Source organism: Caretta caretta, chromosome 1 (assembly GCF_965140235.1).
Source record: "Caretta caretta isolate rCarCar2 chromosome 1, rCarCar1.hap1, whole genome shotgun sequence".
Lineage (NCBI taxonomy): Eukaryota > Metazoa > Chordata > Testudines > Cheloniidae > Caretta > Caretta caretta.
Window position 1 is genome coordinate 355,322,600 of NC_134206.1, and position 24,916 is coordinate 355,347,515.

Sequence of the window (24,916 nt, forward strand, 5' to 3'; positions counted from 1 at the left end):
TTGCCCAACAGCCTCCTTAGAGATCTGCAGCAGCAATGGCTCAAAAGACACCAGTATATGGATGGGAATGTGCAAGAGCATCAGCAAAGCCATCCTTGCCCCTATGGCTCTTCAGTTTAGAGAACAAAGAAACTAGCACTCTGCCTCCCTTTCCTTCACATGATCCATGCAAGAACTCCACACCTGTACACTGTATTGTTCCCACTTGGATCTATAGATTGTAAGGTCTCGGAGACAGTGGCTTTGTCGACCGCACTAAATACTCAACTTCAGCTTAAAGTATGAAATCAGCAACAGAGAACATCCTTATTCAGCAGCTTGCTATCCTAAGAGAGCTTCTTAAAGCACTATCCCCAAACATAGCTCTTCCCATTTTTTTTGTTGATACCTTGAGTGGTTGCTTGAGATCAGCATTGCTAAGTATTTACAGTGCTACTGAACAGGGACCCATGAATCAGGAATTCCTGAGATCTCATCCCAGTCTGGCATGGACATCATCTGTAGCCTTAGTCAAGGCACACCTTCTGCCCCAGTGTCTCCATCTGCTAAATGCGGATAATTCTCACTAGTCCACGTCACAGAGATATTGAGAGGACTGATAATTGTACAGCACTTTGCACGTGAACAACAACAAATAAGTGGTAGGGATTATTATATAAGTAACAAACAACCCTCAGAGCCTCTGGATCTGGAACCTTTTATATGGCTGCTGCTGGGACACTGAGGGTCCCAAACCTCTTAACATACCAGCATGCTTGTGCCAAAGAGAATTCTCTATAGTCAGAGTCATAGAAATTATCTATCTGAGGTACACCTAGAGCACCCATCATTGGTCCAGTGCGAGATTCAAGTAAGGAACTGACGTGGTGATGGGCCTAACCCATAACAGGGATCTAAGGGATGATCTGTCAAGTTTCTGAGAACCTGTAAGAGGGAACCAGAACCCAGTTTCTGGGGATGTTAGCACAGCAATACCTGTTCTGACAGGTTCATGTCTGCATTCTCTCCGCATTATAGGAGGAGAGATTTCTGGTGCTGGAACAGACCTGTGCTTTTTCCCTTTGGCCTTGAGGGCAAAGGAAAGTGTGCCCTTGTGGTCTGGTGCACACATTCCTGTCTAAAAGCTGGATCCACACTGGATCTGTGTCACAATCCACATTTCGTTTGGAAACCATGGAATCACTTGTGGGGCTGTGATGCTTCCCAGGGCTGTGAGGCACCTCAATACCACTTGTCCTTAGCAGGAGAAAGCCTTGTCTGTGCTTGGCAGGGGTCAGCTCCCTAGAGAGAAAGAAGGCTGTATAGTTTGAATGGCTTCCACTTCAGCAGAAGTGGGATGAATCTCCTTGGGGACAGGCTGGTTAGAATAGTCAGAAAAGGGTTGAACTAACAGCAAACAGAGAGGGTTAAAAGAGGGACGATACGAGCACTCAGCACGAAAATGAGATGGTGAGAACAAAATTAACCAAGGAACCAAAGGATATGAAGAGAAGAGAAATTCTTGAATTGACAATACACCAATGCTAGGAGCATGGGTAATAAAAAGGAGGAAATGGAATTACCCATTTATGAGCATAAATTCAATCTAGCTGGCATTACTGAAACCTGGTGGAATGATTTGCATGACTGCAATGTTAAAATCAATGTTTCTAATCTATTTAGGAAGGATCAAGTGAGCAAATGGGTGGGGGAGTAGCACTCTGTGTCAAAAATAGCATTACCTGTTTCTGAGTCTTGGATAGCTCATACAAAAATGATCCTGAATGCTTATGGATCAATGTCCTAACAGATAAAGCTCAAGATAGGGGACTAGTTGGTGTCTGCTACAGATCACAAAACACACTAGGGAACAGGATGACCACCTCTTTACGCACCTTTCTATAATGTGTAGGAAAAAAAGCTGTGGTGGAAACTTCATTTTGAGTGACGCATGCTGGAGGTCTTATGCTGCGAGTACTAAAACATTCTTGAGATTTCTAACAATTATAGATTACAATTTCCTAACTCAAAAAGTGTTGCATCCAACACGGGGAAATTCTATATTAGACCGTGTTCTAACAGATAAAGAGGAACTGATCACAGACCTAAAAGTTGATGGTATATCTGGTACAAGTGACCATGATTGATCACATTTGTAATGTGCAAACAGAATAAAATTCAGACAAATTTTTTATATATATACATATACACACACACACACAGTGCTTTAAAAGGGCCAGTATCACAAAGCTGAAAACAATTATTAGCCATATCAACTGGGAGGAAGAGGTCAATCATAAAAATGTGACTAATAATTGGGAATAATTCAAGAACACCTTACTAGACACACAAAAAACCACAATCCCATAATTGAGGAAGGAGGCAATATTGTTAAAAATCTCCACCTGGTTTAAAAGGGAAGTGATGGCAGCTGTAAAAATATAAAACAACAACAACAACAAATGGAAGAACAGGGAAGTTGATCTTAATGATCTTAATCTCATTTATCTTCATAAATGATCTGGAGGATGGTGTGGATTGCACTCTCAGCAAATTTGCGGATGATACTAAACTGGGAGGAGTGGTAGATACGCTGGAGGGCAGGGATAGGATACAGAGGGACCTAGACAAATTGGAGGTTTGGGCCAAAAGAAATCTGATGAGGTTCAGTAAGGATAAGTGCAGGGTCCTGCACTTAGGACGGAAGAACCCAATGCACAGCTACAGACTAGGGACCGAATGGCTAGGCAGCAGTTCTGCGGAAAAGGACCTAGGGGTGACAGTGGACGAGAAGCTGGATATGAGTCAGCAGTGTGCCCTTGTTGCCAAGAAGGCCAATGGCATTTTGGGATGTATAAGTAGGGGCATAGCGAGCAGATCGAGGGACGTGATCGTCCCCCTCTATTCAACATTGGTGAGGCCTCATCTGGAGTACTGTGTCCAGTTTTAGGCCCCACACTACAGGAAGGATGTGGATAAATTGGAAAGAGTCCAGCGAAGGGCAACAAAAATGATTAGGGGTCTGGAACACATGAGTTATGAGGAGATGCTGAGGGAACTGGGATTGTTTAGTCTGCAGAAGAGAAGAATGAGGGGGGATTTGATAGCTGCTTTCAACTACCTGAGAGGTGGTTCCAAAGAGGATGGTTCTAGACTATTCTCAGTGGTGGAAGAGGACAGGACAAGGAGTAATGGTCTCAAGTTGCAGTGGGGGAGGTTTAGGTTGGATATTAGGAAAAACTTCTTCACTAGGAGGGTGGTGAAACACTGGAATGCGTTGCCTAGGGAGGTGGTGGAATCTCCTTCCTTAGAAGTTTTTAAGGTCAGGCTTGACAAAGCCCTGGCTGGGATGATTTAATTGGGGATTGGTCCTGCTTTTGAGCAGGGGGTTGGACTAAATGACCTCCTGAGGTCCCTTCCAACCCTGATATTCTATGATTCTATGAATATACAGCAGAAATGAAGGATTGTAGAAAACTGATTAGGGAAGCCCAAGGATACAAGGAGAACTCTATGGTCAGCTAAGTTAAGAATAGTAAGAAGAAGTTTTTAACATTTATTACGACCAAAAAGAATCCTGACAATGCTATTGGTCCATTACTAGATGGAAACTGCAGAATTATCAATAATAATCCAAAAATGACAGAAGTGTTCAACAAATATTTCTGTTCTGTATTTGGGGAAAAATCAGATATATAGTCTTATCATATGGTGATAATACTCTTTCCATTCTACTAGTATACCTGGAGGATGTTAAACAAAAGCTGCTAAAGTTAGACACTTAAATCAGCAGGTCCAAATAACTTGCATCCAATAGTTTTAAAAGAGCTGTCTGAAAAGCTTGCTGTAAAAGACAGTTACCTTTTCTGTAACTGGTGTTCTTCGAGATGTGTTGCTCATGTCTATTCCACAATAGGTGTGCGTGCTTGCCACGTGCACTGGTGCTGGAAGTTTTTCCCCTAACAGTACCCGTCGGGGGGAAATGTCCCCCCCGGAGCAGTATAAGGGGGGCTGTGCTCCCATCACCCTCAGTTCTTTCTTGCCAGACATCTCCGACAGAGGGGAAGGAGGGTGGGATGTGGAATGGACACGAGCAACACATCTCGAAGAACACCAGTTATGGAAAAGGTAACTGTCTTTTCCTCTTCGAGCGATTGCTCATGTGCATTCCACAATAGGTAATTCCACACTATATCTGTTGGAGATGGGTAGGAGTTCACAGACTCTCAGGATGGAGCACGGCCCTGCTGAACTCGGCGTCCTCCCTGGTTTGGGAGACTATCGCATAATGCGAGGTGAACATGTGAACCGAAGACTGGATAGCAGCGCTGTAAATGTCCTGAATGGGAACATGGGCTAGAAAGGCAGCCGAAGAGGCTTGCGCCCTAGTTGAGTGTGCCCTCACAATCAGCGGCGAGGGGACTCCTACTAGATCGTAACAGTGACGAATACACAAGGTGATCCAGTTGGAGAGCCGCTGAGTAGAGATAGGCAGACCTCTCATGCGTTTGGCCGAGGTGATGAACAGCTGTGAGGACTTCCTGAATGGCTTAGTCCGCTCCAGGTAAAAGGCCAGAGCCTGTCTCACATCCAGCATGTGGAGACGGCATTCCTCACTGGACTCATGGGGCTTGGGACAGAGCAACGGCAGGAAGATATCCTGACTCATGTGGTAGGTGGAGACCATCTTGGGGAGGAACGAAGGATGTGGTCGGAGATGGACCTTATCCTTATGGAACACTGTGTACGGGGGCTCGGGGGTCAGGGCCCTGAGCTCCGAGACCCATCTGGCTGATGTGATCACCATCAGGAAGGCTACCTTCCACGAGAGGTGCGACCAGGAGCATGTAGCTAGCGGCTCAAACAGGGGACCCGTCGGCCGGGCCAGCACCAAGTTCAGGTCCCACTGCGGGACTAACATACGGGAACAGACGATCCAATCCCTTAAAGAATCAGCCAGTCATGGCATAGGAGAAAACCATGTGCCCCTGCACTGTCAGGTGGAAGGCAGATATGGCCGCCAAGTGCACCTTGACGGACGAGGGCGCTTGGCCCTGGGCTCTAAGGTGAAGAAGGTAGTCTAAAATGAGCTGAATTGGGGAAGCCACGGGCAACATGCCCCAATCAGCCGCCCACCATGAAAAGCGAGACCACTTTGCCAGGTAGGCCCGAAGCATGGAGGACTGTCTGCTTTCCAGGAGGATGAACCCCTTCCGAGCAAGTCCTTTCCTCCCGGCGTAACCATTGAGCAGCCACGCCGAGAGGGGGAGTGCCAATAGGCTGGGGTGGAGGAGGCGGCCCTGATCGTGGGAGAGCATGTCCGGGCGGGGTGGCAACAGCCACGGCGGGGCGACTGCCAGGTTTGTGAGAGTCCCGTAACAATGTTGCCTGGGCTATGCCGGGGCGATCAGGAGGACCCAGGCCCTCTCCATTTATATCTTGTCCAAGACCTTGCCGATCAGTGGGATCGGGGGAAGGCACAGAGAAGCCGGCCTGACCAGGATAGGAGGACAGTATCGGAGATGGTGCCCACACCCAACCCCCACCCCGGAACCGAAGCGGGGACACTGGTGGTTCTGCCGTGTTGCGAACAGGTCCACCTGAGGAGTGCCCCATGTTTGGAAAATCCTGTGCACCACCTCTGGGTGTAGTGACCACTCGTGCTGAGAGGAGAAGTCTCGGCTCACGCGATCTGCCCGGGAATTCCGGGTGCCTGGTAAATGGTGGGCCTCCAGGCAAATATCGTGGGCTATGCAGAAGTCCCACAGCCTCAGGGCTTCCTGGCAGAAGGCTGAGGAGTGGGCCCCACCTTGTTTTTTGATGTAAAACATCGAGGCTGTGTTGTCTGTGAGAACCCTGACCACTCTGCCCTCCAGGTGCGAGCGGTAGGCTACGCATGCCAGATGGACCGCCCTGAGTGCCTTGATGTTTATATGCAGGGCAGGGTCCGGCACGGACCACAGACCTTGGATCTGAACGTTCCCCACATGGGCTCCCCACCCCAGCTCCACCGATGGGGGCCTGCCCCTGAACGGGACCCTGTGGAGCATGTTCCCCAGGAAGGACCTCCATTGCAGGAAGGCAATCACCGGTTCGGGGACAGTGAGGACCATGTCCATCCTGTCTCTGGACTAGGAGAACACTGAGGCCAATCAGAGCTGGAGGGGCCTCATCCTGAGCCTGGCACGGCGAACCACATATGTGCACGCTGACATGTGACCCAGGAGCTAGAGGCATGCTCTGGCTGTGGTCACAGGGAACCTTGTGACTGTGTCGATGAGCCCTCTTAAGGTCTCGAACCTGTCCGGTGGAAGGGAGGCCCTGGCCGATGTCACGTCCAGGACTGCCCCCAATAAACTCTATGCGCTGCACCGGAACTAACGTGGACTTGGTGTCATTTACCAACAGGCCCAGGGTGGCACACGTGGACAGGAGGAGCGCCACGTGATCCAGCACCCACGACCTGGAGCTGCCCTTGACCAGACAGTCATCAAAATAGGGGAAGATCTGAATCCTCAGACGTCTGAGGTAGGCTGCTATCACAGACATGCACTTTGTGAACACCCTGGGAGCAGTGGACAGGCCAAACGGGAAGACCGTAAATTGGTAGTGCTCCTGTCCAACCGTGAAACGGAGGAAACATCTGTGCCCCTCGAATATATGAATGTGGAAGTACGCATCCTGCAGATCGAGGGCGGCGTACCAGTCCCGAGGACCCAGGGAGGGGATGATGGAGGCCAGAGAGACCATGCAAAACTTGAGCTTTACCATGTACTGGTTCAGGCCTCACAGGTCCAGGATGGGCCTGAGCCCACCTTTGGCTGTCGGGATAAGGAAATAGCGGGAGTAGTACCCCTTGCGACTGAACTCTGCTGGCACCACTTCCACCGCTCCTAGGCCAAGGAGCCGCCCCACCTCCTGCTTGAGCAGGGCCTCATGAGAGGGGTTCCCCAGGAGGGACTGGGACTGAGGGTGGTTAGGTGGGGTAGAGCCCCACTGGAGGGTATAGCCCCAGGAGACGATTTTGAGGACTCAACGGTCTGAAGTCAGCCGCGACCACTCTAGAAGAAAAGCACACAACCGTTTGGAGAAGGGAAGCTTTATTGCGGGTGGATTGCTGGTATGAACTGGGAAGTCGCCCCCAGGCATCCCGTCAAAACTGATGTTTTCCCGCCTGCTTGCCCTTGGAAGGCCCAGGCTGGGGGGCAGACTGGGACTGCGTCTGCGGGCGCTTTTTATAGTCCCGAGACTTTTTATGAGGGGGCTTATATTTAGAGTGGGTGGCCTGGGTGGGAGCCTGCTGAGGCCTAAACTTGGTCCTGGCCGGAGCCGGGACATAGAGGCCAAGTGTCTTAAGCATTGTGCAAGAACCTTTCAGGCTGTGCAAACAGGGCCTTGCCATCGAACGGAAAGTCCTGCAAGGAGTTCTGCGCCTTCCTGGACAGCAGGAGCCACAACGCCCTCCTCACGGACACCACGGAGGCCATAGACCTTGCAGCTGTATCCGCGGCATCTGACGCTACCTGCAGGGTTGCCCTGGCAGCCGCTGTACCCTCCTCCAGCAGAGCTTTGAACTCTTTCTTGTCACGCTCCTGGAGGGAGTCCTTGAATTTGCGTAGAGAGCCCCACAAATTGAACTCATACCGTCCCAGGAGAGCCTGATGGTTCACCACCCTTAACAGGAAACTTGAGGATGAATAAACCTTTCTCCCAAATAAGTTCAGCCTCCTTGAGTCTTTATTTTTCGAAGTAGGGGCTGGTTGGCCCTGTCTCTCTCTGTGGTTGACCAACTCGACCACCAGGGAGTTGGGAAAAGGGTGGGTGTACAGGTATTCATGACCCTTGGCGGGCACAAAGTACTTCCGTTCTGCCTTCTTAGAGATGGGTGGCAAGGAAGCCGGGGTTTGCCATAACGTGTTTGAAATTTTTTCCACCCCTTCATGGAGTGGGAGGACCACCATGCCCGGTGCCAAGGCCAAGCGGACATTGAAGAGGAAGTCTGGGGGTTCCTCCACCTCCTTGGCCTGAAGGTTGAGGCTTGATGCCACCCCTTTCAATAGTTCCTGGTAGGCTTTAGAGTCCTCCTGCGGAACAGAGGGAGGAGGCGCCGTAATCACCTCATCAGGGAGGATGAGGATGCGGGTGTGGTACTCTGTGTACCCACTGGTACCAGAGATCCCACCACTTGGTCGTCCTCTGGGCACGGAACCGAAGATGCACGCCACACCGACTCCTTTCTGGGAGGCTGGGAAAGAGAGGCTGATGGTCTTTCCAAGGCTCTGGCCACCGAGCGAGCCCCCACTGGGGGCTGTGTCAGGGGCCACGGGGCCCATTGGTACACGGTGCCGGCCAAGGAGCCAGGTGCCACTGCACCTGCTGTGGCACCGGCAGAGCGGGCTGTTCAGCCTGACTAGGCTGTTCCATCGACCGACGACTACGAAGGGAGGCCCGGCTGGCGTACGACCTGCCGCTGTCCCTGGACCGGGAGAAGTGGTGGTGTCAGGAATGGTGCTGACCATGAGACCATGATCCCCACGTGGAACAGTGGTATCGCCGGTAGCAGCTGCTCCACGATCGGCTCCAGCAGTCGGATCTGCGACGGCAAGGCGCCGGCGATCGATGCCCGGGACTGCGGGAGCAGTGCCGCAGTGGGGTCCTGGAGCGAGACGAAGAACGGGAACTGCGTTGATGCCTGTATCACGACGGGCTATGGTAGCCTCTTGGAGACGAGGACCTCCAGTGCCGTCTGTCTCGATCTCGATGGGGAGCAGCGCCTGGAACCTCTGTCAGTCGGAATCCAGCCAGACAACCTGGTGGGGGTCGATGGGGATGGGCGCGAACTGCACACGGGGTGGTTGCTGAGCTGCGAACGGCGTTGGGAACGTTGCCTCGACCACAAACGGTACCGATCAGGTTGTGACTGCGGAGACCCAAGCAGCGGCTTGCCTCTGGACTGGGGAGCCAACGGTGGCGGTGCCCCAGGTACCGGCAGAGACATAATGTCCCGGGCCGCTTGCAGCGCCTCCAGCGTGGAGGGCACCCGGACATCCGGGGAGGCCTGCGCTGAGTGGGCCAAGCTACTCTGCTCAACCTGAGTCAGAGGCCTAGTGGCCGACAGGGATGGAAAACTGCCCAACATGGGTCTAGACTCTCCTCTGGGCTTGCTCTGGTGTCTCGGCGGCGAAGACCTCTTCTTAGCCTTCTTGGTGTGCCCCGTGTATGGGGAGCGGTGCCGGCCGGTGGAAGGCACTGAAGGGTTGCCGCGCACCGACACTGCAGTACCGACTCAGAGCAGCACACCGGAGTTGGGGTCAGCGCCGACTCCATCAGAATGGCTCAGAGCCGAATGTCCCTTTCCTTCTTGGACTGAGGCTTGAAAGATCTGCAAATCTTGCAGAGATCACTGAGATGGGTTTCCCCCAGACAGCGTAAACACTCATTGGCATGCGGGTCACTCACTGGCATCGGGCGCCTGTAAGTGTCGCACGACTTAAAGCCTGGGGCACGGGACATGCCCTGACCCGGACGCACTAAACTATACTAACACTAATCTGAACTACTTCAACTACAGGTACTACTAACTAAGAATGAACAGAGTTCAAGAGGAAAGCTGCAGAAAAGCTGGAGCAGAGCAGTTCCAATGCACCTTCATTGGTAGCAAGAAGGAACTCGGGGTGGGAGGAGAGCACGCTCCAGGGGTTGCTGGGGCGACCCCCTACAGGTACTACTAGGGGAAAAACTTCTGGCACCAGTGCATATGGCGAGCATGCCCACCTATTGTGGAGTGCATATGAGCAATCACTCGAAGAAGAATATGAATCTGAAAGGCACCTTGGGTGAAAGTGATCATGAAATGGTAGAGTTCATGATTCTAAGGAATGGTAGGAGGGAGAACAGCAAAATAAAGACAATGGATTTCAAGAAGGCAAACTTTAGCAAACTCATGGAGTTAGTAGGTAAGATCCCATGGGAAGCAAGTCTAAGGGGAAAAACAATTGAAGACAGTTGGCAGTTTTTCAAAGAGACATTATTAAAGGCACAAGAGCAAACTACCCCACTGCATAGGAAAAGTAGGAGATATGGCAAGACAACACCCTGGCTTAACCAGGAGATTGCCAATGTCTAAAAATCAAAAAAGATACTTACAAAAAGTGGAAACTAGGTCAAATTACAAAGGATGAATATAAACAAATAACACAAGTATGTCGGGACAAAATTAGAAAAGCCAAGGCACAAATCAAGAGCTAGGGATATAAAAGGAAACAAGAAAACATTCCACAAATACCTTAGAAGCAAGAGGAAGACCAAGGACAGGATAGGACTGTTACTCAATGAGGAGGGAAAAACAATAACAGAAGATGTAGAAATGGCAGAGGTGCTTAATGACTTCTTGGTTTCAGTTTTCACCAAGAAGGTTGGTGGTGATTGGACGTCTAACATAGTGAATGCCAGTGAAAATGAGGTAGGATCAGAGACTAAAATAGGGAAAGAACAAGTTAAAAATTATGTAGACAAGTTAGATGTCTTCAAATCACCAGGGCCTGATGAAATGCATCCTAGAATACTTACGGAGCTGACTGAGGAGACATATGAGCTATTAGCGATTATCTTTGAAAAGTCATGGAAGACAGGAGAGACTCCAGAAGACTGGAAAAGGGCAAATATAGTGCCAATCTATAAAAAAGGAAATAAGGACAACCCAGGGAATTACAGACCAGTCAGCTTAACTTCAGTACCTTGAAAGATAATGGAGCACATAATTAAGCAATCCATTTGCAAACACCTAGAAGATAATAAGGTGATAAAGTAACAGTCAGCATGTATTTGTAAAGAACAAATCATGCCAAACCAACCTGATAGATTCTTTGACAGGGTAACAAGGCTTGTGGATAGGGGGAAGTGGTAAACGTGGTATATCTTGACTTTAGTAAAGCTTTCGATACGGTCTCGCATGACCTTCTCATAAACAAACTAGGGAAATGCAACCTAGATTGAGCTACTATAACGTGGGTGCATAACTGGTTGGAAAACCATTCCCAGAGAGTAATTATCAGTGGTTCACAGTAATGCTGAAAGGATATAATGAGTGGAGTCCCACAGGGATCAGTTCTGGGTCCAGGCCTGTTCAATATCTTCAGTGATTTAGATAATGGCATAGAGAGTACACTTATAAATTTTGTAGACTATACCAAGCTGGGAGGGGTTGCAAGTGCTTTGGAGGGTAGGATTAAATTTCAAAATGATCTGGAGAAACTGGAGAAATGGTTTAAAGTACAGGGAGTCTCATCTTACATACATTTAACATGCGCGAATTCAGCTTTGCACGCTTGGCAAAAACAAAAACAAAAAAAAGAGAAAAATAATTTACATACTGTGGAAGTATAACATTGTATAAGTATAACGTTGTATAAGGGGACATGCTGGATACATTGTATATGAGAGGGCATGCCAAAACATGTTACAAAGTATCTGAGGGAGCACACGTAGGGACAGTTAGCTTTTGAATGGAGAAGCAATTAAGACAGAGACAGCACATCTAAGAAGCAGGCATCAGAATGGAAGGTGTGAAGGGCAATTAGTTAAGTTAACTGGAAGCTGTTAAAGGAGATTGTTAAGGGTGGCAGGTAATTGAAAATACGTGACTGGTCTCAGGGATCTCGAAGGGCGGTGACTAAAATCTTTTTCTTCTTTTGTCTGTAACTTCTCTGTAACTTGTTCTCCAAAAAACTGTATAAATTAAAAGACACAAGCCCCACTCGGGGGGCTCACTTCTAAATGTATTAGCAGAGCAGCTTTGCTAATAAAACAGAGTGGTCTGATAAATTGTGAGTCTGAGTCAAACTTTGACAATTTGGAGGTTCCACCGAGATGGCAAGCGGCTTCACTGAGGTTGTGTGATCCCTGACTGCCTTGCAGGACGATCGTGGCAGCCGGCGCCTGGACGCTTAGTCCAAGCGATCCTCCACAAGACAGAAAGGTACACAGCAGCAGCGCAGTCTACGCCATTGAACTTGGTTCCCACTCTGTTCGGGTAGGGGTCTTTGGATCCAGCTTCTGGAATCAGACGTCTCAGGTTATTATTATTTTTGTGCTTTAACCGGTTTGAGGACTGTCTTGTCTTTGTGTCTATCTGTCTTCCCCGTGGTGTGTGTGTGAATCTGGGAGCCATCTCTGTCCGGAGACTGGCTGACCAAGGGGTCCCCATCCCCACGGTCTGAATAAGTGGAATCTGCACAGCTGCAGCCGCACCACACCTTGGGTATAACCCCTGGTGTGAAAGCAAGGGCAGTTGAGGCAGTAGCCTGTGGGCTCCTTTCTGTGTGTTGCACCGGGTACCGCTCTGCTGAGCCTGAATTTCCTTCTTGTGTGAGTGCTGTGTGAAGTCCTCCTGGATGGGTAATCAGAAGTCTAAGGTAGAACAGTTCCCTAAGGGAACTCCAGCTTATTTTATGTATTTTAGGAGGGGTCTGGACTCTTGTAGGTTTCTTGAAAAATGGTCCAAATTAGCTCTAGAGAACCCCAAATTACAGTGGCCACTGTTAGGTTCTTGGGACAAGGATCGAGTGGACGCTTTAAAAAGCAAACTCATCCTCCCAAAAACCAAATTGGAGAGAGGAGAAGTAGACTGCTTCATGCAGTGGTGGGAAGAGGCAAATCGTAGATGGACTGAGTCAAAACTCACCTCTCTTAAAAATTCTATCAAAAAACTAACAGTTCAATTGGATGCAGTCTCTCCCACCACCAATCCGAGCGCTCCCCTTTGCCCAGTCCTGTGCAATGATCCGGATCAAACCCGACCCCCACCATACTCCTGCGCAAATAAGAAATCAGAAAAGGAAAAATCTTCAGTGACTACAGATAATGAAAGTGAAGAAGATACCCTCATTGGCCTCGCAGCTCTGCAAAATATTATGAAGAAGAAATCCAAAGCAGACTGCAAAGATTTTCTTGACATCTCTTCTTGGAAAAGAGAACCTGATGGGAGGTTAATGAGAGACTCTGATCAAACTGTTGTGGTACCCTTACGAGTCCTTAAGATGGGAGAAAGTGAGTCCATATGGGATAATAAGCCCTGGACTCGTACGGAACTTTTATCTATAGTTAAAAGTTTTCCCAAACCACAGGAAAACCCTGTCAAATTTGCTGAGGAGTTTCTGTTAATCTGTGGAACCTATGAACCCTCTGAGACAGATCTCCTCCAACTGTGTAAATTGTTAGCTCCTGTCAGTTATTATGAAAAATGGTTGGCTGCCGCAGACTGGCCAGCTGAGGCACGCCACTCAACCATAAAAAGTACTGGCCCAGATTCGGCACACAGAGACCGGTGTATGGCTCTTTGGAAGCACCTGCATCAAGCCATTCCCAAAGTGTGGTCTCCTAAAACAAACTGGACAGCAATATGTTGCTGTAAGCAAGGGCAAGGAGAAAGCCCAGGCGACTATAGGTCCCGGCTAACTGATATTTTCCTACAACATTCAGGAATACAAGAGCCCGATGTAAATGGGCAGGGGGCCTTGGCACATGCATTTGTTGATGGTCTTCTCCCTGCCACAGGCAGCATGTTAAAATGAATAAGTGTGGGATGGGAGACTGAAACCATGGACAAATTGCTGGCAGTAGCAGAGCATTGCCACCGCACTTTAAAAGGAAATGAGGAACAGTCCTCCCAAAAGTTAATGGCTCTGCAGATACAGCATTATTCAGGACTAAGCAGACCACACCGGGGACAGGGACGGGGTTGCGGAAGGGGGCGGGGGGCTGGATTAACTGGGGTTTGTAACTACTGTAAACAGCCTGGACACTGGAAAAAAGAGTGTCCAAGACGACCCAATAATTGTATGGGAAATCAAGTGAAGCCCCCGCTGGTTCCTCCAGCTGATCCCCAACCCTATTTTTCACCCCAACAATGACGGGATGCTGGGGAACCTCACAAAGTTTTAGCTCCCTTATTACCTCTGTCACCTACTGGAGAATGTGTCCTGACTGTAAATGATCTCTCTCTCTCCCTTTCCTTGTTGATACTGGAGCTTCTCTTTCTACAATCCGCACCACTGACTTGCCTGAGGTTCCCCGATCTGGAAAATCTGTGTCTGCTGTTGGCATTACAGGGATCCCTACCTCTTTTCCCCTCTCAAAACCTTTGTCTGTTCAGGTCGGTCCCCTCTCTGAGGGGCATGCATTCCTCCTCTCTGATTCCACCCCTGCAAACCTTCTGGGACGGGACTTGCTATGCAAACTTGGCTGTTCTATTTACTGCTCCCCAGATGGTGTCTATCTGCAAATCCCTCAGTCTTCCTTATGTGATTCTGTAGCCTCCTTGCTGTCTGAAAATTCCCTCTCCACTCCGGTCCCTTGCTGTCCCTTAACTCCGTCCCTAGAGTACCTAATCTCGGGGTGGTGGGCTCCCCATTTCAGCTCCTTTGCAACCCACCACTGTGCCGCTTGTGTTACTTGTCAAAGCCACAATGTAGGCAAATCTGTAAAAGTAACACAAGGGTTCCGGGGTTTGCCTCAAGCACCTTTCCTACACTGGCAACTTGATTTTGTACAAATGCCAAAGTGTCAGAAATATGAATTCATTTTAGTTATAATATGTCTGTTTTCGGGTTGGATTGAAGCCTTTCCCTGTCGCAAAGCTGATTCATTGTCCATTGCAAAATGTCTGTTAAACCACATTATCCCTACCAAGGGAATTCCTGCCACTTTGTCTAGTGACCAGGGAACACATTTTACTGGAAAAATTGTTCAACATCTAAACCAGGTATTACATGTCACCCACCTGTTGCACTGCCCTTACCATCCACAGAGTGCAGGGGCAGTTGAAGGGCGAAATGGTGTGCTTAAAAATAAGCTGGCAAAAATCTGTAGTTCCACAGGGTTAAACTGGCCAGCTGCTTTACCACTGGCCCTTATGGAAATTCGGTCATCTCCATCCCAGAGACACAAACTGAGTCCATTTGAAATCATCATGGGACGCCCTATGCGAACAATGGCTACTATTACCCCAGCCCCAGACCTAAACCTAACTCACAGCACGCTCCTCCAGTACTGCAAAGGGTTAATGCAAGCGGTGAGCTCCTTCCATTCGCAGGTGCGAGCAGCTTGGCCGACGGAACCCACCTCTGCTGCCTGTCACACTCTTGAGCCTGGTGATTGGGTCTACCTGCGGCACCACCTTCGGAAGCACACCTTGGAACCCCGGTGGAAGGGTCCATACCAGGTACTGCTCACCACCCAGACAGCAGTGAAATTATCCGGCATCGCTGCATGGATCCACGCCTCACAGTGTAAGCCAGCGCCACCTCAAGGGGACCAAGCACCTCTGCAAGACCACGCAGAACCAGCTTCAACCCCAGAAGACAAAGAGGAACAGCCTGCAATACCTTACAATCTGTGCTCTCGTAAGGGTTGCCAGAAGCAGAGGGTAAGCAGACAGCAGGACCCAACAAACAAAAAGCAGTAGTGAGCCTAGCGCCTGCTGCCTGGTGGACGTAAAACCGTGACTGCGGTTCCCTCGAAAGGGGTTGTCGGAACCAGAAAGGGTCCTGCTTCCAACATGTGTCCTTTGAGAAGCTTAATCCTCAGCTACTGTGTCCTGAGGGTCTGGGGAATCCAGAGTGACAGTGACAATTCTTTCATCCAACAACAGGTGCAGATAGCCCAGATCCTGAATATTTCTAATTGCTGAGTCTGCAGCCACATCCCAGCTCACTCACAAGCTAGTATCCCTACCATGGCAATCCCTTTGAATTCCTCAGAGCTTACTGGAGAACCCTATCCACTTAAAAGGACATGGAAGGAAAATGACACTTGGGGGCTGGGAAAAACATATGTTCCTAAACTTATAAGTGTGGTGAAAGGAAAGGGCCACTGGTGCTGGGTGTGTAATGGGACAGGGCTGAATCTAGGGAGGAGCAGCTGTCTCCAATACATCGTGTCCCATGGTGTATGGGACTATTCAAACAAGGTTGGAGAACGGCGAACCGGGTATGGAAAGATAAACTTCCTCTCAACCTGGGATCAAACCAAAGATTCAATCTCTTGCTCCCCCTACAGCCTCCCTGAGAAAAACAGCACCATCTACAAATGTCGTGTGAATGCTACCTCTTCTCCCAGTGAAAATCATCCTGTGCCCTTTGGGAGATACTATTCCTCCTTCGTAAATTCTTACATGTCAAAGGGTTGCAGTCAACCCTTCCCAGCTTTAATGGGGACATCATTGGGTTTGTGGGGAAAATGCTTACACTGTGTTACCAGCAAATTGGTCAGGTATCTGTTATCCTGCTCAGCTTTTCCCACAATTCCGGGTGCTTCAATCCCTCCCACGAAATCGCCTCCGTAATTTCAGGTGAAAAAGGAGGGACTTGCCAGATGCTAAATGGTGTGTGGATAACATAAGCCCCCTAACTTGGGAAGAAGCTGTTGGCATTTCTTTAGTCCCAGTAGGGGGGGTAATCCACCATGCAAAAAGGCTTTTAAGGTTACAAGCGGTGGTTGAGATCATGGCCAATGAAACAGGAGAGAGCTTAAAAGCTCTAGCCAAAGAAGCAGGAGCGGTCCGACAAGTGGCCCTCCAAAACAGTCGGGCATTAGATATAATACTGGCAGCCAAAGGAGGGACCTGTGCTCTAATTGGAACAGAATGCTGTGTATACATACCTGATAATACTAATGAGGTAATAAATCGTGCTAGCCATCTGGAGCAAATTGCATACCTTCCCCACGAAGAACCAAGTTCCTTGTGGAAATGGATAAGTAACTTATTCAATTTCTCTAGTCTGGGAAACTGGTTGTTTCAAGGAATCCTGACTATCCTATTTGGAATTCTAATAATCTTTGTGTGTTTTCAATTGATTTCTTGTTGTATCCAAAACTGCACAAGACACACCATCCATCAGGTTACCCCTAACCAGAGTGCTAATCTAATGTTGTTAAATGTCACCAGTGAAAGTAATGAAAAAGAACGATTGATGTACGGAATCCAGTAAGTCATTGGTCATGGGCGTAGCCTTGACCAAAAGGGGGGATTGTGGAAGTATAACATTGTATAAGGGGACATGCTGGATACATTGTATATGAGAGGGCATGCCAAAACATGTTACAAAGTATCTGAGGGAGCACACGTAGGGACAGTTAGCTTTTGAATGGAGAAGCAATTAAGACAGAGACAGCACGTCTAAGAAGCAGGCATCAGAATGGAAGGTGTGAAGGGCAATTAGTTAAGTTAACTGGAAGCTATTAAAGGAGATTGTTAAGGGTGGCAGGTAATTGAAAATACGTGACTGGTCTCAGGGATATCGAAGGGTGGTGACTAAAATCTTTTTCTTCTTTTGTCTGTAACTTCTCTGTAACTTGTTCTCCAAAAAACTGTATAAATTAAAAGACACAAGCCACACTCGGGGGGCTCACTTCTAAATGTATTAGCAGAGCAGCTTTGCTAATAAAACAGAGTGGTCTGATAAATTGTGAGTCTGAGTCAAACTTTGACAATACTATACCTGTAGTACGGGCGATTCTGCCCGCCATTACACTCAATGTAATTTTGACTATACGCGATTTTAGTTTTACGTGCTGACTGCGGAACGTAACCCCAATGTAAGATGAGACTCACCTGTAAACAGGATGAAATTCAATAAGGACAAATGCAAAGTACTCCACGAAGGAAGGAGCAATAAGTTGCACACATACAAATGGGAAATGACTGCCTGAGAAGGAGTACTGCAGAAGAGGATCTAGGGGTCATAGTAGATCACAAGCTAAATATGAGTCAACGGTGCAGCACTGTTTCAAAAGAAGTGAACATCATTCTGGAATGTATTAGCAGGAGTGTTGTAAGCAAGACATGAGAAGTAATTCTTCCGCTCTACTCCGCGCTGATTAGGCCTCAGATGGAGTATTGTGTCCAGTTCCGGGCGCCACATTTCAGGAAAGATGTGGACAAACTGGAGAAAGTCCAGAGAAGAGCAACAAAAATGATTAAAGGTCTAGAAAACATGACCTATGAGGGAAGATTGAAAACACTGGGTTTGTTTAGTCTGGAAAAGAGAAGACTGAGAAGGGACATGATAACAGTTTTCAAGTACATAAAAGGTTGTTACAAGGAGGAGGGAGAAAATTTGTTCTTCTTAACCTCTGAGCATAGGACTAGAAGCAATGGTTATAATTTGAAGAAAGGAGGTTTAGTTTGGACATTAGGAAAAACGTCCTAACTGTCAGGGTGGTTAAGCACTGGAATAAATTCCCTAGGGAGGCTGTAGAAGGACCATCATTGTCTAACCTGCTCTTAAAAATCTCCAAACACGTGTCAGGGATGGTCTAGATAATACTTAGTCCTGCCTTGAGTGCAGGGGACTGGACTAGATGACCCCTTGAGCTCCTTTCCACGACCTGAAAGGGGGTGCTTTCAACTACCTGAAAGGGGGTTCCAAAGAGGATGACTCTAGACTGTTCTAGATGGGATGATTTAACTGGGATGTTCTAGATGGGATGATTTAACTGGGAATTGGTCCTGCTTCGAGCAGGGGGTTGGACTAGATGACCTTCTGGGGTCCCTTCCAACCCTTATATTCTATGATTCTATGATTCTCAGCGGTAGCTGATGACAGAACAAGGAGTAATGGTCTCAAGTTGCAGTGGGAGAGGTTTAGGTTGGATATTAGGAAAAACTTTTTCACTAGGAATCATAGAATATCAGGGTTGGAAGGGACCCCTGAAGGTCATCTAGTCCAACCCCCTGCTCGAAGCAGGACCAATTCCCAGTTAAATCATCCCAGCCAGGGATTTGTCAAGCCTGACCTTAAAAACCTCTAAGGAAGGAGATTCTACCACCTCCCTAGGTAACGCATTCCAGTGTTTCACCACCCTCTTAGTGAAAAAGTTTTTCCTAATATCCAATCTAAACCTCCCCCACTGCAACTTGAGACCATTACTCCTCGTTCTGTCATCTGCTACCATTGAGAACAGTCTAGAGCCATCCTCTTTGGAACCCCCTTTCAGGTAGTTGAAAGCAGCTATCAAATCCCCCCTCATTCTTCTCTTCTGCAGGCTAAACAATCCCAGCTCCCTCAGCCTCTCCTCATAAGTCATGTGTTCTAGACCCCTAATCATTTTTGTTGCCCTTCGCTGGACTCTCTCCAATTTATCCACATCCTTCTTGTAGTGTGGGGCCCAAAACTGGACACAGTACTCCAGATGAGGCCTCACCAATGTCGAATAGAGGGGAATGATCACGTCCCTCGATCTGCTCGCTATGCCCCTACTTATACATCCCAAAATGCCATTGGCCTTCTTGGCAACAAGGGCACACTGCTGACTCATATCCAGCTTCTCGTCCACTGTCACCCCTAGGTCCTTTTCCGCAGAACTGCTGCCTAGCCATTCGGTCCCTAGTCTGTAGCTGTGCATTGGATTCTTCCATCCTAAGTGCAGGACCCTGCACTTATCCTTATTGAACCTCATCAGATTTCTTTTGGCCCAATCCTCCAATTTGTCTAGGTCCTTCTGTATCCTATCCCTCCCCTCCAGCGTATCTACCACTCCTCCCAGATTAGTATCATCCGCAAATTTGCTGAGAGTGCAATCCACACCATCCTCCAGATCATTTATGAAGATATTGAACAAAACCGGCCCCAGGACCGACCCTTGGGGCACTCCACTTGATACCGGCTGCCAACTAGACATGGAGCCATTGATCACTACCCGTTGAGCCCGACAATCTAGCCAGCTTTCTACCCACCTTATAGTGCATTCATCCAGCCCATACTTCCTTAACTTGCTGACAAGAATACTGTGGGAGACCGTGTCAAAAGCTTTGCTAAAGTCAAGGAACAATACATCCACTGCTTTCCCTTCATCCACAGAACCAGTAATCTCATCATAAAAGGCGATTAGATTAGTCAGGCATGACCTTCCCTTGGTGAATCCATGCTGGCTGTTCCTGATCACTTTCCTCTCATGCAAGTGCTTCAGAATTGATTCTTTGAGGACCTGCTCCATGATTTTTCCAGGGACTGAGGTGAGGCTGACTGGCCTGTAGTTCCTAGGATCCTCCTTCTTCCCTTTTTTAAAGATTGGCACTACATTAGCCTTTTTCCAGTCATCCGGGACTTCCCCGGTTCGCCACGAGTTTTCAAAGATAATGGCCAATGGCTCTGCAATCACATCCGCCAACTCCTTTAGCACTCTCGGATGCAGTGCATCCAGCCCCATGGACTTGTGCTTGTCCAGCTTTTCTAAATAGTCCCAAACCACTTCTTTCTCCACAGAGGGCTGGTCACCTCCTCCCCATGCTGTGCTGCCCAGTGCAGTAGTCTGGGAGCTGACCTTGAGGGTGGTGAAACACTGGAATGCATTACCTAGGGAGGTGGTGGAATCTCCTTCCTTAGATATTTTTAAGGTCAGGCTTGACAAAGCCTTGGCTGGGATGATTTAGTTGGGGATTGGTCCTGCTTTGAGCAGGGGGTTGGACTAGATGACCTCCTGAGGTCCATTCCAACCCTGATAATCTATGATATTCTATGATCATAGAATCATAGAATCTATGATTCTATGATCCCCACTGCACAGTTGGTGCATCCCATGAATGGAAACATACAGAGGATGCTCAGATAAAAACTTCCCTCCAATACATTTGACCCACCTGCTTTCAGATGTTGTGACCCCACTCCTCATAGAATCATACAATATCAGGGTTGGAAGGGACCTCAGGAGGTCATCTAGTCCAACCCCCTGCTCAAAGCAGGGCCAATTCTCAACTAAAGCATCCCAGCCAGGGCTTTGTCAAGCCTGACCTTAAAAATATCTCAGGAAGGAGATTCCACCACCTCCCTAGGTAACGCATTCCAGTGCTTCACCACCCTCCTAGTGAAAAAGTTTTTCCTAATATCCAACCTAAGCCTCCCCCACTGCAACTTGAGACCATTACTCCTCGTTCTGTCATCTGCTATCACTGAGAACAGTCTAGATCCATCCTCCATCACTCTGGCTCCTTCCTGACTGAATTCCAAGCTTCCAATTCCACTATAATATGAAGGGAACTCCATCCTTGCTCACCTGCCTTTGGTATTGCTCCTCTATGACCTGCGTCTTGGACAGGGGTGACTTCACACAATCTTGCACAATCCTTTGCAAGTGACTTAGCTGCTGGTCTTTGTCCGCCAAGGCCATCAAGTACTGCTCTTTTTCCCTCTTGTTCTGCATCTCCCATGTGGTCTTCTCCTGTCTGCAAAGCAACACATAGTCAACATTATAGATGGCACGTCCTACAGTATGTCCTGTGTAGTCACCTGCAGTACTCAGGAAGCCTAGCATAGGCCTAGCAGGGGAACAGTCTCATTACTCCCCACAGTTAACCTATGCCAGGAGAGTTTCTTTGCAACAAGACACTGCTGCATAGAGACAGAGATACCCAATTCACACAGTTGAGGACTTAGACAGAGCAGGATTCAGAAAGTCATTTTGCAGTCGGCTTGGGGACTGCAGCATGTTCACTGCTACACACTTACAGTACCCCTGGACAATATGTTTTCCTTTGTCTTCAGACAGCTTGGACTAGACTGTGATAAACAACTTTTGTCAGTGTGCAAGGCAGGGATAAGAGGTAAATCACTTAGCCTTCTCACTGGCTGGTTAATTTTAGCTCTGTGGGGAAGGACAGACTGCTGTAGGAATATTTATGGACTGCATTTGTTAAGGGTGACAGCAGCGTGGGTTGGGCATCAAACTAATAAAATAAAGAATTAGTCACTCATAAGTAAGAATGGCTTCTGCAGTAACACAAATTAGGTTAACAATGTAAGGGGCCTCAGAAAAGAAGCTGGTCACCAGGTGGGGGAGGGAGAAGTTTGCGCCCATGTTCTAGTACTACATAAATTAGGTATAATATTGGATGGGGACAGTTATACATTCCTCTGCAATATGCGATACTAGCTACCGCTGGAGGCAAGAAACAAAATTAGAAGAGCTATTGGTTTATTCCAGAATGAGTTTCATATAACAACCTGACCTCATCCTCCAGCCATCCGCTCGATTCCCAATGGGACCCCCCCAAATCTTGCATCAAGGAGATTATTGCCCCCATGGACCAGTATGCAGAAGGGCTGTTCTCACCTGAGCTGGTGGAGCTCCTGTCGGCAGGAAATGCTGTCCTGCCTCAATTGTTCTTGGAGACAATGCTGTTTATCAGCCTCTTGCTGATACTCCTGCAGTCGAGCCTTTAAGTGAGAGATCTCAGCTGTTTCCATGCCACTCTGCAGGTACTGCTGCTGCAGATTCTTCAGCTCTGTCAACTTTAATCAAAGGAAAACAGCAGAATGACAAATTGTGTGACCTCTGCTGAATAGACAGGCAACGTTTTTTTTTTTCACTATTTACAGAAATTCCTGAGGTGCTCTTCACTATGGCATCTGGAGAAGGTGGTCACATCCAGCAGGCAGGCAGGGCTTATGGAGTGAGTCATCACTTATCATACAAGTCCTGCTAAAAGCAGCTCAGAACAGCGTCAGCACTGGTGAACTGGCCATCCAGCACAAGATCAAAGCAGTGAGTCCCAAACTTTGGCTCCTGGCCCACCTGTGACCAACACTTCCTGGCAACCCAAAGATTGCTGGTTGGTTACAAACATTCACAGATTCTAAGGCCAGAAGAGACCATTGTGATCATCTAGTCTGACCTCCTGGAAACATGCCAGAGAACTTCCCTAAATTAATTCCTGTTTAAATGGAGCCCATCTTTTAGAAAAACAGCCAATCTTGATTTAAAAATTGCCAGAAACAAAGAACCCAGCACAGTCCTTAGTAAGTTGTTCTAACAGCTAATTACCCTCGCTGTTAAAATTTACACCTTATTTCCAGTCTGAATTTGTCTAGCTTCAACTTCCAACCAATGGATCTTGGTGCATCTTTGCTAAATTAAAGAATCCATTATCAAATATTTGTTCCCCATGCAGGCAGTGTTAGGGGGCTTATTCCTTCACCCACTTACTTCCCTGGTCCTTCTCGCATGAACAGAGAGCAACAATACCCGAAGTCCAAAGGTGCAAACAATTCAATGTTTATTGGGGTGAACTTCCAGCAAGCATGATTCCAGTTTCCTTCCTTAGTATCCTCCTTCCCAGCTCTGACACCACAGAGCCTTACACCTGTGTCCCTGTTCCCATTCCTGCCCTTAGCAAAACATTATTCCAATTTCCTTACCCCCATTCCCTGTTTCCATTTCCCCTCTTTAGCAAAACATGATTCCAATTTCCCCACCCACATTCCCTGTTCCCATCTCCCCCACCCACAAACCCACCCCCTCACTTCCTGATTGACTGCAGACTATATAGTAAAACTTGAGTTTGGCTTAGCTATACCTTAAGCAATCATTTTCCTGAAATTTAACTAACCAATCCTAACATATTGTAACATGATTATGTAACCAATTATATCCCACCACCTTAATTAGTTTACACCCGGCAAAATTAATTATACAGCAGACAGGAACAATCACAGAACCAGACAGAGATTATACAGACAAACAATAGCAAAGTGGGAACTATAATGACAAAACAATACAGAAGTGAGGATTTCACATCCCAGCTATTGATAAGTGAATTCTTGCCAGACAGGATGCTATCAAACTAAGTTTCCTTTTATATTTTCTAGGCACTTCCCTTTCTCTGGAGGCAATAGGCATTATCAGGACAGGATTGTATTCCTAACAGCCCAATAGCACCTTATTTCAATGTGACTAGTTTGGAATGTGAGGACGTGACCATTCGCTTCCCAGCTTATGGCTGCCTCTGCTGCTTAGCCAAAGGCCTTAGCCTAAGCACAGGGCCTCAGACTGTCACAGTAAGAGAAGGCCCTTACACCAGCAGACAGTGATTTTGATTCTTTCTTTTGTACCCCTGTAACTAGCCAAGTGATAAGAATACACCTAAATTCTTAGAGTATAGGCCTTTACAGACAGACCTGAATATCTATATCCTAACAGGCAGTAAACAACTGTGATCAAGTCACCTCTTAACCTTCTCTTCACTAAGCTAAAGAACTTGATACCCTTGAGTTTATCACTATAAAGCATGTTGTGACAGTGTGAGGCCAGAGGGCTACAGGAAGTCACAGTACAGGAGCAGGCGGTGATGGCGCTGCACCACCAGGGAGCTGAGCTCCAGGGTAGCCATGATGTAGTCACTGGGCGTCTCCTGGCAGTTGCTGTTGTAGCTGAAGACGCATTTCTGCAAACTGTTCAGGGTCATGAGGCTGACCTGTTCAAACAGGTCCAGGGATGCAGAGCCTGACACCACCAGCTGGAGCCACTTGGCATGCATGATGTCAGTGCTCTGGGTCCCTTTTCCCTTGGTAACCGAACAGAGGTTACTCTAGGTTAATTAGGACACCTGGGGCCAATCAAGGGCCTGCCAGAACCTGTTAAAAGCCTCCCCTCCAGGCAGATAGGCATGCATGATAGGAGTGGTGGGAGGAAAGTGTGCTACTGGAGAGCTGGGTGGTGCAGATGCTTACGAGCACCAGGAGGGAAAACCCCACAGGTACAGAGGTGAAGGGCAGGGGAAACCCTACCCAACCGGGTGAACAGCCCTTCTGCACCCCAGAGGTCTGAGGGAAGAGACCTCACTGGAGGGGAGAGACCAAACTGCGGGCCTGGTTTGTTGCCACCAGGCCCGGAGGGGCTACCAGAGACTAAGAGGCTTCCCTCCCCCTTCCCAGTCAGGGAGGCCAGAAGGAACTGTACTCAGGCACAGTATGGACAGCAAGCCCAGGGACATGGGGAAATTCTGAGGTAGAGAGGAATACACCAGCCCACCACTAAGTGGAAGCATGGAACCCACCAACGCAGAGGAGCGCTGTCACAACGTTTTCTAAGGCCATGTCTACACTAGCACTTATGAAAAAAACCCACCCCTGAGCAACATAAGTTTTGCCAGCATAAGCTCTCA

At 48.1% G+C, this 24,916-nt stretch overlaps 1 protein-coding gene across 3 annotated transcripts in view; it reads right to left on the reverse strand.

The window, feature by feature from the left end:
• GOLGB1 (golgin B1) overlaps nucleotides 1–24,916 on the reverse strand; it is a 119,738-nt gene that overhangs the window by 18,377 nt on the left and 76,445 nt on the right. The window contains exons 16-18 of one of the 3 annotated variants that reach the window (XM_048819155.2): nucleotides 22,087–22,265; nucleotides 21,031–21,199; nucleotides 16,424–17,921 (exon numbers count right to left, since the gene is read on the reverse strand). In XM_048819155.2, coding sequence (XP_048675112.2) covers nucleotides 17,766–17,921; nucleotides 21,031–21,199; nucleotides 22,087–22,265 — 504 coding nt within the window. In that variant the 3' untranslated portion in view covers nucleotides 16,424–17,765. Of the gene's footprint in view, nucleotides 1–16,423; nucleotides 17,922–19,928; nucleotides 20,037–21,030; nucleotides 21,200–22,086; nucleotides 22,266–24,916 lie in introns of those variants that run through there. The other 2 variants (XM_075124641.1, XM_048819070.2) reach the window with 2 other exon arrangements.